The sequence below is a fragment of the Eulemur rufifrons genome, chromosome 7 (assembly GCF_041146395.1).
Source record: "Eulemur rufifrons isolate Redbay chromosome 7, OSU_ERuf_1, whole genome shotgun sequence".
NCBI lineage: Eukaryota > Metazoa > Chordata > Mammalia > Primates > Lemuridae > Eulemur > Eulemur rufifrons.
Window position 1 is genome coordinate 281130062 of NC_090989.1, and position 13223 is coordinate 281143284.

The following is a 13223-nucleotide window of genomic DNA, read 5'->3' on the forward strand; positions in this document are numbered from 1 at the left end:
CGTCCTTGCTGACCATGGGCTCCTCCCCGACAGGTGTTCATTGAGGACATCACCAAGGAGTTTGTGGAGGAGTTCATCTGGCCCGCCGTCCAGTCCAGTGCGCTGTATGAGGACCGCTACCTCCTGGGGACCTCCCTCGCCAGGCCCTGCATCGCCCGCAAACAGGTGGAGATTGCCCAGCGGGAAGGAGCCAAGTATGTGTCTCACGGCGCCACGGGAAAGGTGAGGCACAGCGACAGTGGCACCTGGGGAGGGCTGGGCGAGGGACAGGGAGGCGGGGGCCCTGCGGAGGAGACCAGACAACCAGGGTGGCGAACCACCCTCGAGCGGCTTTGGGCTGTGCCTGCAGAAGGTGTGATGTGCGGCAGGCAGCCTGGTTTTGTCGAGACGCCAGCGAGAGGAAGAGGTCGCTGGTCCCTGCGCTCTGAGTGCTGGGAATTCCGCCTGACTGTTGAGTCCTCCAGCCTCCCTTTGCTGTGGGAGCTATGTCACCCATTTGGCAGACCTGTGCTGGGGCTCGGGGACATTGTCACGGGCCAAGGTCGCAGAGTCGCCATGGGACATAGTGGAAAGGGTCTGAGACCCGAGTTGGCAGAGCGGGTTCAAACCCCAGCTCTGCCGCTAGCTCACTGCGGGCGTCTGGGCGGGGCCCCGCCTCTTGCTGAGCCTCAGTTTCTTCATTTGCAAAACTAAGAACCCGTCTTAGTTTCCTAGGGCTGCAGTGTTAACATGTCACAAACTGGTGGCTTAGGACACAAGTGTACTGCCTCAGTTCTGGAGGCCAGAAGTCCAAAGTCAGGGGGTCGCAGGGCCACGCCCCCTCTGAGGGTGCCAGGAAGGGTCCTTCCAGGCCTCTCTCCAGCTTCCGGCGGCCTCAGGTGTTCCTGGGCGTGTTGCCCCATCCTCCCGTCCTCTGATTTCATGGGGCTGTGTCCTCACGTCATCTTCCCCCTGAGTGTCCATCTCTGTGTTCACAGTGCCCCTTTTTAAGGGACCCCAGTCTCATGGATGAAGCCCCACCCTAGTGACTCACCTTGACCTGATACCTTTGATACCAATTGAGGCCCCACGCTGAGGCACGGAGGTTAGGACTTGAACCTGTCTTTTTGTGGGGGTCATAATCCAGCCCGTCACACCCCTACCTCCGGCCTGCGTGTGGCCTGTCCAGACTGGGGGGGGCCCTGGGGCGCGGGAGGCAGGGAAGCCCTGGGCCCGCTGCCCCGCAGGTGGCAGTCCTTAGGAACAGGGGTTCCTCACAACGTGGCAACCGTCAGGTGACATTTTTACAAAGACTCTGGAATCCTGAGCGCTCAGAGTTAGTGGGCACCACGCCAAGAGCCCCGTGCGAGAGTCCGCTGTGAAACAACCCGCGGTCAGGAGGCTCCGAAAGTCCCAGTGATGGGGAGCTCACTGCTCACCGCCAGGCTGGTCGGGGTGCTGATGGCGGGACAGACCCCGGCTCACTGCGGTGCAGGGACACACACGGCTGAGGTTAAGGTGGAGGAGACATGACCTGGGGGTGGCCTTGCAAATAGCCACTGCCAAGATGGCACTGGCCACGTCTCTGAAAACTCTCGCTCTCGTTTATTTTCCTGGGCACTAGTTCGACAAGCATGTACCGGCCACCTGTACGGGGCTGGCCGCCTGCTGGCACGGCACAGTGTGGGACTTCCTGGGCCTGTGGTGCCCGCAGGGAGCCCGTGTCCTAGCGAGGGGGAGGAGAACAGGTGCAAGGTGAAGAGCTGGAGGGTCCGTGCCAGGGGTCCTGGGGGCAGCGAGCAGGGGCCTGAGGGAAGCTGTCTTACAGAGCTTGGCCCAAAGGATGAGTACAGTGACTAAATAATAGGGTATGGGAAGAGTGTGCCAGGCAGAGGGAACAGCCTGTGCAAAGAGGCCCAGAGTGACAGTCTGGGGGCTCAGAGCAGGAGCTATGGCTATGGGCGAAGCAGGGGTCAGGGCTGGGTGAGGCCAAGCTGAGGGGCCTGGCTTCATCCTGAGGGCAGTTGGTTAGGGGGTGTGGGAGGGTCCCAGGCTGGAGCAGGGTGGCCGGCGACTCCCCCTTGGGATGTTGGGGGGAGGGAAGAGACCAGTGAGAGAGTTTCACACACCGACCCACACCCCCAGTTTTCACTAACACCCTGGCTGTGGATGAGAGGTGGGCAGGGTCGTGTGCGCCACCCCCATGCAAGGCTGGTGGCAGAGGAGGGCACGGGGGAGAGAGCCCTGAGGTCCAGGACGAGGGGCTCGGGGCCTGCACGGCTGGGTTCAGATCACAGCCCGGCAGCTTCCACGTCATGTGACTTCACACCCAATAGCCTCCATGTCCTCTTCTGTAAAATGAGGATGAAAACAGAGCCCAGCCCACAGGGTAGTTAGGAGCAATGAGTAGGACTATGCCAGTAAAGTGCTTGGCACAGGGCCTGGCCCATGGCGAACACTCAAGGAAGTGTCCTAATGGTGAGATCACCAGACCGGTTCTGGGGGCAGAGGAAGGTCATTGAGAACAAATTCAGTGCAGAATAAACAAAGCGCCTGAGCCATCTCATCTGCCCAGTGGAATGAGCTGGGCAGTGAGCTCCCCATCCTGGGAGGCATTCCAGCCTGGAGGGGCCAGGGGATCAGGATTCTGGAAGGAGTCCTGCTCAGAGAAATTCCCTCCAACGGTACCACTAAGAGGGCTTGTGGGGCGAGTGGATGCGTGTGCGAGTGGGTCTGCCCTGGCTCAGGTATTCCCAGGGTCCGGGCAGAGACCTCCACCCCAGACCAGCCACAAGCAGCCGGGAATAGCCGCCGCGGCTGCGCGCCGCTCCTCCGCGTGGCCACTAGAGGGCGCCAGAGGCTTGGGTTTGAGCCTTCGTAGCCGACAGGGGAAGGCGCTGCCCCGCGTCCTCTATGCTCCGCGCGGCCCGCAGGGCTCAGCCCTGAGGACTTGGGGGCACCCCGCATTCACACCCAGGGGCCACGGAAGAGACAGGCAGGCTCCAGTCATTGCTGGGGGCCTCCAAGTCAGCGGCAGGAAGGCAATCTGGGGTGCCAGTTGCTGGTGCCACCCCGGCTCTGCCACCTCTTTCTGGGGGGTTGACAGGCGAGGCATACATCCATGCCTCAGTTTCCCTTTATGTAAAGTACCTGGGAAGCCCCCAGCGGCCTTGGGAAACAATTTCCAAGAACTGCGACGTGAGTGGAGAGGACCAGGAAGGCTTGAGACAGGGAAGGAGCCAGGCCCTGGGGTCCCCTTCCAGCCTGGGGTGTTCATTCGTCCGTCCGTGAATATCTCCCTGGCGCTGGCTCCGCGCACTGGCGCTGTCACAGCATGGGCCGGGTGGAGACACAGGGGCCTTTGGGCTCAGGGAGGGTGACGCCGGAGTGTCCAGGGACAGCGAGAGTTAGCAAGGGCATCCCAGGCTAGGAACAGCCCGTGCGAAGGCCTAGAGGCTGAGGCAGCCCCTCCCCGATGCCCCCCCCACAGCATGAAACGGAGCCACATTCTCACCTTCCAGGCCTGCGGCCAGCCTGGCCCCCGCACAGCCCGAGAGCTGCACAGAAGCCAGGGTGGCCCTGGCGGGGTCTCCCTCCCCCCAGTTCTGGGACAGGGGCCTGGAAATACGAGCCTGGACTCCGGGAGGCAGGAGTTTTGTAAGTGGCACCATCTGTACGGCTGTCCCAGGGCAGATGGGAAACCCCGAGGCCCTGCAGTCCCCGGTGGGCCCATGTTTACGCATGTGTTACGTGCATGTGCACACATATCAACATGTGTGCACACGCATGTGGGAGATACTACACCCCCCTTCTTCCAGGGGAGCTGCCAGGGACTGCCCTGGCGCTGGGGGCTTGGGGTCCGGGAGGAGGACTGGCTCTTGCGGGAATGGAGTTTGAACCCAGGAAGTTGTTTGTTTGGCGTCTTCGAGGGTCTCTGGCTCCTGAACAGATGGGTGTCCCGTGGCGGCGTCTGGAGGGGCAGACACCAGCCCGGCCGGGCCTGGCTGGGGAGCACAAGCCGCCTTTGTGTTGGGGAAACATGAAGCCGAGCGGGAAACTGCCGGGTGCAACACTCGGCCGCGCATCGCAGATCTAACACCAGGCTGCCTGCTAGCACGGCTGCCACTCCCGCAGGCCGCGCTGGCCTGGGGCTGGGCAGCTGTGACCGCCCTCACCTCAGTGTCCCCATCTAGAAGATGGGGACAATAATGGAACCTGCCTCTCAGGCAGCTGTGAGGATTCAGTGGGTTCGTTATGTGCAGAGCACAGACCGGCTGCCCGAGTGCAAACTGCTAGGTTGGGCGTGTTTGCTGTGTGACCCTGGGCAGCAGCTTCACCTCTCTGAGCTTCGTTTTCCTCGTCTGTAAAACAGGGTTATGAGCCCCACTGGCTCCGGTGGCTCTCCACGTGGCAGCACATAGTAGCTGCTCACTGGAGGGACGGAGCGGAGGGTGAGCAGGGCCGGCCCCGGGAGTCGGAGAGGAGTGCCCGCCACACGCACGGCTCTGGCTCCGCGGAGAGGGGCTGGACCCTGCACCAGACTCCGGAAAATGCCATGTCATTCCCAGCGCTGCCTGGCTGCGCCACGCAGTTTTCACAGTAGGCGGAAGGTCCCTCTGTTATTTCCGTGGCGTTAAGTCTCCCTCGTCCCCCAGCGGGCGGGGAGCAGGCAGGGAGCAGGCAGCTCTGTGCTCCCCGGCTCCAGGCTCCAAGCTGCTGGCCGTGCCGACCCTGCCCTCTTCCTCCTCCTGCTCCTCCTGCTCCTCCCCCTCCTCCTGCTCGTCACCATCCGTGTGGGCAGCAGCAGAGGCTGTGCTGGCGGGGGTGGGGGTGGAGTAACTCTCTACCTGACAGCAGAAGGTGTGGACGAGGTGGGCCCCCCCCCCAGCTGTGTGTCCCTTTCCCTCTCTGGGCCTCAGTTTCCCTGTCCGTGCAAAGAAGAGATGAGGAGTGAAAGGCCCTCAGGGTCATCTGGTTCCATCTCCTCCCCTCAAGCACCCATTGCAGAGATGGGGAAACTGAGGCTCAGAGAGGCGACAGGACTCCCAGTTCTATGGGTGTGTGGGATCAAGGGGCCAGGGTACCCAAGCCCCAGAGTGAGCTTGTCTCTAGACTGGGACAGGGCTGTCAGGCAGGTGGGGACCTTCAGGGAGAGGCTCGTGTGGGCAGCTCAGAGTGGCCGTGAAGGACCTGGCCCTCCAGGGCTTGGCCAGGCCTGCAGCCCCCTCCATGTGCTGTGGGCTGAACTGTCGCCCACAGAGCACACCCTACACTGCCAAGTGCCCGGATGTGCATACCCCTTCCTGCCACCCACCCCCACACACATGACCCTCCGGTGCATGTCCCCACACGTGTGCACGCTCCACCCTACTCTGTCTCTGCCACATGCTGCGCCTGTCCCTATGCCTTCCCCACAACCCAGACCCCTGCTCTGTGACTTCTGACGCCCTCTGTTCGTGTTTCAGGGGAACGATCAGATCCGGTTTGAGCTCTCCTGCTACTCGCTGGCCCCCCAGATTAAGGTAGGACGTTTCTACTCCCCTGAGGGGCCAGGGTGCGGGGTTCAGGGGGTCCCACAGGACAGAGCCAGTGTGCTACTGAATGCTGTCCGTGGCGGGGCTGCCCTTCGGGCGGCCAGACTGCTGGGACCCCACCCTCTCCCTGGCCTTCATTCTTCCTCGAGGTGCTGTCCAGGTGCTGGGGTGGCCGGGGCACTGGACAGAGGGTGTTCCTGCCCTTCAGCCAGTGTCCTTGGTGTTCCCTGGGCACAGCCAGAACAGCTCTGGGACTTGGTCGCTGATTTCTGGGCTGCCTGGAGCCCTCCCACCCCCAGTCAGGGCCACCTAGCTCCCCACGCTGGCCCCCTGTGCCTGGCCTGCTGCTGCCGCCCCCGCCCCTCCTGCTTGACCTTGGACCTGGCCTGCGTCCATCCATGGGCGAGCGGATGCCTTCGTTCGCTCCCTCCCTCACCCATTCTTCCCCTGGTCTCTACCAAGTGCCTCCTTGCTCAGGCCCCGGGCTGGGCTGCAGGTGCAACGCGTGTGGCCAGAGCAGGGCGGAGCAGCGGGGACACGATGCCGCCACAAATGCAAGCCCCATAGCACGTCTCCAATTTTTCTAGTAGCCACATTAAAAAAATAAAATAAGAAACAGGGGACATCATTTTAATAATATTTTACCGAACCCCATGTTTTCAAAATGTTATCGTTCAACATGTAATCAACGTAAAAAAATTATCGATGGGATGTTTGCATTTTCTTTTCTGTCCTGGGTCTTCCAGCCCCCGTGTGCTGTGGCACAGCCGCCACTGGGCGCTCAGTGAGCGGCTGCCTGGACTCGCGGCTGCCACGCGGGGCAGCACAGGCCTAGACCAAGCTCCTTGACACCCCTTTGGGGTACAGCTCTGGAAGATTTGCCGCTTCCAGTGCCCAGGGGCTCTAAGGGGGCTCCATTTTTTTTTTTCTTTTAAGTGGAACATTTGTTCCTGTCCCTTTAACCAGCCACCAGCTGCTTGGGACGAGAGTGGCTGAGAGGGGAGCAGTAATGAGCTCCGATGATCTATTTTGACCCCAAACACCAGGCTGTGAGCAGCAGCTCTGGACAGCGGCCGCTCGTGGACTTGCGCAGGCCGGGGGCCGGGCGCGGGGGTCCCTCGGCTCCCACAGCAGCTCGGGGGGCAGGGCCCAGGCTGGTCTCTAGGGAGGAGGCCCAGGGTTCCCAGTGCCGAGTCCCCGTCTAGGGGCTGCTCCTCCTGTGGCGCTGAGGAGAGGGCAGGCCCCTCCCCGCCGCATGCCACCACCGTCACCCCACAGCTCCAAAACCAAACCAGCTTCCCCACGCATGCGCAGCGCGTCCCCCGCGCAGCACGTCCCCCGCGCAGCGCGTCCCCCGCACACCTGAGCCGTCGTGCTCAGAGGCAGGGGCCTGGTGGCTCTAGCAGTGAGTTGGGGGTTCCTCTTCTTCTGTCCCTGAGCACCTCAGGCTGGTAGGCCTCGGGGGTGGGGAGTGAGCCTGGCCCCCTCTGTCCGGCTTGAACTCCTGCCCTTGCCCCACCCCTCTGGGCCCCCGACATGGCACCCTCTTGGTCCCCAGCAGAGGCCCTGTGACCAAGGATGCTAGCAAGGACCATGAGACCCATCTACTTCAACCCCTCAGGTCCCAGTTGGGGAGACTGAGGCCCAGAGCGGCAGGGAAACCCTGAGGACCCACAGCCATTCTGCCATGGAGCTTGAGCCTCTTCAAAGCCACCCCCAGTGTGGCAGCCTATGTCCTTCTCCTACTTAAGGGGTCTCCCTGCCCCCCATTATGGACCACATCCTCCCTGGGACAAGCAGGAGACCCCCCGGGTGGCCATCAGAGCTGGGGCCTCTTCCCAGAGAGGCCAGCAGCTCGGCCCTGCCCGGGCCTCAGCCCTCGCCCTGTGTCCAGGTCATCGCTCCCTGGAGGATGCCGGAGTTCTACAACCGCTTCAAGGGCCGCAACGATCTGATGGAATTCGCAAAGGTACGGCGGGGTCCTCGCCGCCCCCTTCACCCTGGCCTGTCGCCCTCCTGGACATGGTCCTGCTCAGGGGCTGTCTGGGCCAGTGGCACAGGCCAGCACTGGTCCCCATGTGATGGGGGATTGCACTTCTGCCCCAGCTGACGTCCCCAGGTGGCATGTGGGCCCTGGGCTGGCCCCTAGCAGATGTGGCCTCTGCCGGCCCCTTGCCTGGGCGGGGCGTCTCTGAAGCAAGTCCCCCGTCCACCGGGCCGGAGGGCACTGGGCTCACCCTCCTGCTCCCGGGGAGAGGAGCCCTGCTTGCCACCTCTGCAGTGTGTGTCACTTGGCTTGGCGTGTGTCACCGGGGACGGCGGGGGTACGATGCAGGGCTGTTCTCCCGCTTACCTGGTGCTAATTGTCCCTAGCGCTTCCCCGGGAACAGGTCGGTGGGACGGGGGCAGGGCGGACAAAGCCCTCTGTGGCGCCTGCCCTTTTTGAAGTACAAGTTGCAATAAAACAGATTAGAAGTTTTGCATCAAGATCCATAGCCGCTCCCCGGGGCACCTTTCTTTTTAGCGACTCGGTGGCAGCCCTTGACAAACAGCCTCAATCAATCAGACGCGAAAGCAACTCAGCGCACATACCAGAAAATTGCTCAGGTTTTTAAATAGCAGTCGCCGGGGCTGGCTGTGAGCTCTCGCTGCCGCCAAGGTGCTGTGTGGCAGGGGACGCGGCCCTGCCCCGCCGCCAGCCTCCCATTAAGACCTGGAGTGCTGGGAGGGAAGGCCTTTACCATCTGTTGTTTTATTATTAAGAGGGGAGTTTGCAGGAGCAGGCCCATATGTTGCCAAACAAATTGTCAAATAGCGGAGCTATTAAGGGAGCGGGGTCGGCGACGGTTTTCCCCTCGCCTCCCGATGACACAGAACGAGAAGCATGTTTCATCGTCAGGAATAATGAATTGGGACCCCCACGCAGCGCCGCTGTCACCTCACGAGTCCCACTTAGGGAGAGGGCAGGGCTGACCCACACGGCGCCCTCCGTTCCCTGTAAGCCCCCAGACAAAAGCGGCTCCTGGTTTTCCCAGCGAAGATGGATTTCAGGAGAGCTGTGTCCCTCCTCCCCAGGTTTCGGGGATAAGGCACGTAGCTTCTACCCCAAATAACCTTCGGAAGAGGACAGCTGTGCCCGGGCAGGGCGAGCGCGGCCCCTCAGCCATGCGCCCGTTCCCGGAGGCGGTGTCAGAGTTGAGCTGTGCAAATGTGAGCACATGTCAGAAGCGAGGCAGGGGCAGTGTTTCTGCGCCCAGGAAAGGACCAGAATAACTGAGCAGCAATGAGGCTTTGTCCAAAATTCAGAGCCAGCCAGGATCAGAGACAGATGAGACAAAAATCAATGGGGCTTTGAAAATCTCAGCTTTCAAGACCCGTCAGCAGCCAAGGCCAAAAGGTGCTCCGTGAGACTCATAAAAACATGCATTTGCCTCCCTGTCCACCTCCCCGCAAATCCATGCTCCGGGGAAAGCACTGGGAACCACCCGATCCTTATCACTGTCACCATAATTAATCTGTTTAAAAAGCCAGAGCACAGGGTGGGGGCTGGAAGCAGGGCGGTCTCCTGCCTGTGCGCTGAGGGGGTCTTGAGCACTGTTCTCAGTTGCAGTGAGTTGGAGGGGACCTCGGGACACAGGGGCTGGGAAACAAACCTCTTTGGTCTTGGGACGGTCACTGTTGTTGGCTCTTCCCTCCTTTCCTTCCTCCCCTCGCCCCGTGATGGGGCCCACTGGAAAAGAGAGAAGGTGGGGGTGTTTCCACACCACTCCAGACACAAAGGCTCCCGGGAACCGGCCGGCTGCTGGTCCAGCCCCAGCCGGAGAGCTGAGAAGGGAGGACGGTGCCCCGCGGGCCACCGGTGTCTCTGCCAGAGAGTCCAGCCCGCCCTTGCCTGGGGTCCTGGTCCCCGTGCCTGGCAGACCTACCTGGCGAGTGCACAAGGCTAGTGTAGATTTAACTCTGGGCAGCTTTGGGGGGATAAGTGTCCCCCCAACATTGGGCAGCCTTGAAATGGGATGTTCTCACTTGCTCATGGAATTTAAAATGAAGAATCCACAAATTCTAGGGTAGATGGTGGGCCGTTCTTTTAAAGGGAGTCTCCTGGCTTAAAAAAAAAAAAAAAAATTCAAAAACCCAAAGGGTTTTAGCCTCATTTAATTTTAAAGTGGTGATGAAGGAAACGGCAGCTCCCTGGAGGAGGCGTCCAGAATCCCACAGTCGTGAGAGTGAGGCCAGAGCTGGGCACAGAGAGGCGGGGGGTGACCCGCGGCGGAGGCTGCAGTTCCCACCGGGAGCCCCGGGGCCGAGGTGCCCGTCACGCAGCAGGGAGTAGCGCAGGTGCCGGGTTACAGTCAGGGGTGGGCCAAGGAGCTCGGGTCACCAAGGCAACCAGCCTCGCCTTCCCCGAGAGCTCAGGTGGTCTTCAAGTGGGGGCCTCCAGCCCTGGGTCTTGGTGGGGACAAGTTTTCTCCCGTGACAATGGACTGGACCCTTTGGGAAGCAAGACACAGTCAGAGCAGGTCCGATGGAGACAGGGGCTCTGCCCGTCTTCCCTCCTTGGGGTCTGCAGAGTGACGCATGTGGCTATTGCACTAGCCCAGACACAGGGTCCCCACAGGTGCCGGGCCACATGTTGTAAACAAGTGCCATGACCAAGAAGCTCTCCTGGGTCCCCCCTTTCCTTGGGTCCACGTTAAGCACAGTGTGGCATCTGGTGGCAGATGGCTTGGGTCACATCCTGGCTCCACGTGGGAGTTGGGTCCGTTCTAGCTCCCGGCTCAGAGGTCGTGGTGGGGGTCGGTGAGCTGGTGCTGGGGGCCCTTGGCACGGTGCCTGGCGCACTGTCAGTCCTGCAGGCCCTTGGTACGCAGACTCAGAATCTTCGGCAAGGACCCCAGAGCCAGCGTCCACTCCACAGCACCTCAGACACATGGGCTTGGAGTTTCCTTGTGGGCACGTCCGGGCATGGGGCCCTCACTGTCCCCCCGGGCAGCCCCGGGGAGGGGAAGGAGACCAGAAGGTGGCCCAGGGTCTTGCCTGAATAGGGGCAGAGCCTGGGCTGTCTCCCACCCTGAGAGAAACAAGCGGGGCCTGACCTCACGCCTGCGCTGTGTCGCCTCTCACCCGCAGCAACACGGAATCCCCATCCCAGTCACGCCCAAGAACCCGTGGAGCATGGACGAGAACCTCATGCACATCAGGTGAGGCGCCCCGCCCTCCGCTCCTCTAGCTGGGCTGCGCTGGTGAGGCACACCTGCTCCTTGGTGGTGACCCCACGGCCAGGGTCCCTGCCCTGGTGGAGCCGAGAGGCCTCGGGGAGGACAGACATCAAGCCACCCAGCTCATGCACTGCCCTCATCACAGTGCTGCTCAATGCTGTGGGGCATAGATCCTGGGAACCTGGCCTCATCCCCAGCATGGAGGGGGGGCTTCTTGGAGGAGGTGGCATTTGAGGTTAAAACTTCAAGGATGTCCTCAGATCAGAACTCAAGGATGAAGAAGAGGCCCAGCCAGGACACAGAGAAGAGTGTTTAAGGCCGAGGGAACAGCATGTGGGAAGCTGCCCGGGAGCAGAGCCCCCCATGTGGCGCCCTGGGGCCGCCCCAGAAGACTGAGGGAAGGTCCTGGCTCTTCCCTGCGACCTGCAGCTCCCGCAGCCAACTGTGGCAGCCCAGAATGTTCCAGGCAGGGTTGGCAACAGTTGCTTTGGCAGAGAGAAAAAGGCGGACCGGACTGGTCGGCACGATGGGGTGTGTGCATTGGGGGCGGGGTGTGCCGTGTCTCCCCCAAATGACCCCCGTCTCCCCTCTCCCCTCCACAGCTACGAGGCTGGAATCCTGGAGAACCCCAAGGTAATCCCGTTTTTCCTCCGAGCCAGCGTCTTTGGCGGTGGCCGCGCCGTGCCGATGCTGTGTGATGTATTTGTAGCCTAATTTGAAATTTCACGGGGGGCCGGGCGTGGGGCTGAGGCCAAGCCCTGCCTGTATTCGCCGGCCCCCGCCCCCTCCACCAGACCCCCTCCCTGGTAACTTCGACGGGGATGAACAGGGGAGGGACACGTTTCAGAGGGGGTGTGACCGCGAGACAATGAGGACGTAATTAGGCAGATGAGACGCTCCTGGGAGGGCTGGGCCTGTGCCCACCAGCTCAGGCCTCGCTGCCGCCCCAGTTGCAGGGGACGCAGGACCCATGTGTCTGGGTCTGGGTTCCACGCCCGCTGCCAGCCACCCCGAGTCCCTGTCCCCGGCCTCGGCCTCGCAGGCCCTGTTTGAAGTTTAGGGTTTCTCTCCCGGGAGGGGGTTTCTTTGTGTCCACCCCTGCCCGCCGTGGGAGATGGGGCGGGAGGGCCAAATCCATCATGGGAAGAGAAAAATCTCTTTGTCCCTGAGGGAATGTGTCTCGTTCCCTGGCCCAGCCCCACACCCAGGCGGCTGGTTGGAGGTGGGGTGGGCTGTTGGCTGACTTTAGGGAAAAGTGTGCTTGTCTGGGGGAGCAGTGCGCTCGGCAGCTGGGCCTGGGGATCCCAGAGGGCCAGCTGGAGGGACGGCCGCCCGGGGGTTTGCGTGAGATTGGGGAGCACCAGAGCCTGGCCCAGGGTGCCTGGGTGGCTCCCCAGGGCCCAGGCGTCTCTGGCGTCCGCTCTGCGCGCTGCCCCTTGGACAGTGTTAGCCACAGGGTAGCAGATACCAGCCGCCATTCCCGAGGCCAGGCGCGGGGGTGGCGTTTTCCTGGTCAGCTTCCTTGGACGCTGCCGTGAGCATCGTGCTCTGGGGGTGAGGAAGCCGAGGCCAGAGCAGTGACTCGCCCCAGGGCACCAGCTGCTCAGTTAGGAACCCGGGCTGGTGGCCTCCGTTCTCCATGGTCCCCCCACTGCCTACAGCCCCCTCCTGCCCACTCTCCCGCTTGGTCCAAGCTTGTCACTCAGGAGAGCGGCACCCTTGCCCCCTGCGGGGCTGCTGCCTGCTGGCCACAGGTTTTTCCAGTTCATGCTCTGCTGACCCATGACACTCAGGCCAGCCACCCCCAATTAGCAAGTCAGTCACCACCAAGGGGGGCAGGGAAGGCTGCCAGGCAGGGTGTCCTCCCAGGCCCCAAGCAGCCGGGAATCCACCCCCACCCCTCTCCAGCCAGCCTACCAGAGAGGAGGCCCCCAAGAATAGAACACCTCAAGACTGGGAGGCAGAGCTGAGGCCTTGAACAGTGCCCTGGGGGCCTCGAGGCTTGGTGCAGGTGACTGTGCTGCTGCGGGCGGGTTCTGCCCCCTCAGCCTCCGGCCTGACAAGGGCTGTGAAGGATAGGTAAGTGCTACAGGTGTCTTTGTTAGGGACCCTGTCAGCCACTCAATACTTGAGACCCAGAGATAGGAAATCTGAGTCTAAATCCCAGCTCTACTCTTTTTGCTGTGCAGCCTTGAGCAAGTTACCCAACCTCTCTGAGCCTCTGATTCCTCTTGTACAAAGTGGGAAACTACAGCAGGTCCCTCCCGGGACATCTAAAGCACTTGGGCACAGGGCAAGGGCTCAATCACAGAGATAGGGGTCCTGCCCTCCCTCCCCAGGCCAGCTTTGGAGAGGACGGGACCAAGGTCCTCTCCTGCTCAGGGACCCTTCTCATCAAGCAGGGCAGGCTGTGCTGGGCTGGGCTAGGCTGGGCTGGAGTCGAGGGGAACATCATTGCTGCCGAGAGGCCCGGGGCCTGGCCCAGGCACCC

General features: G+C 62.0%; 1 protein-coding gene across 2 annotated transcripts in view; it reads left to right on the forward strand.

Moving 5' to 3' along the window:
* ASS1 (argininosuccinate synthase 1) overlaps positions 1-13223 on the forward strand; it is a 50939-nt gene that overhangs the window by 11705 nt on the left and 26011 nt on the right. For both annotated transcript variants that reach the window (XM_069476954.1, XM_069476955.1), the window contains 5 exons: positions 34-222; positions 5445-5501; positions 7408-7482; positions 10644-10714; positions 11335-11365. In XM_069476954.1, coding sequence (XP_069333055.1) covers positions 34-222; positions 5445-5501; positions 7408-7482; positions 10644-10714; positions 11335-11365 — 423 coding nt within the window. The remainder of the gene's footprint in view (positions 1-33; positions 223-5444; positions 5502-7407; positions 7483-10643; positions 10715-11334; positions 11366-13223) is intronic.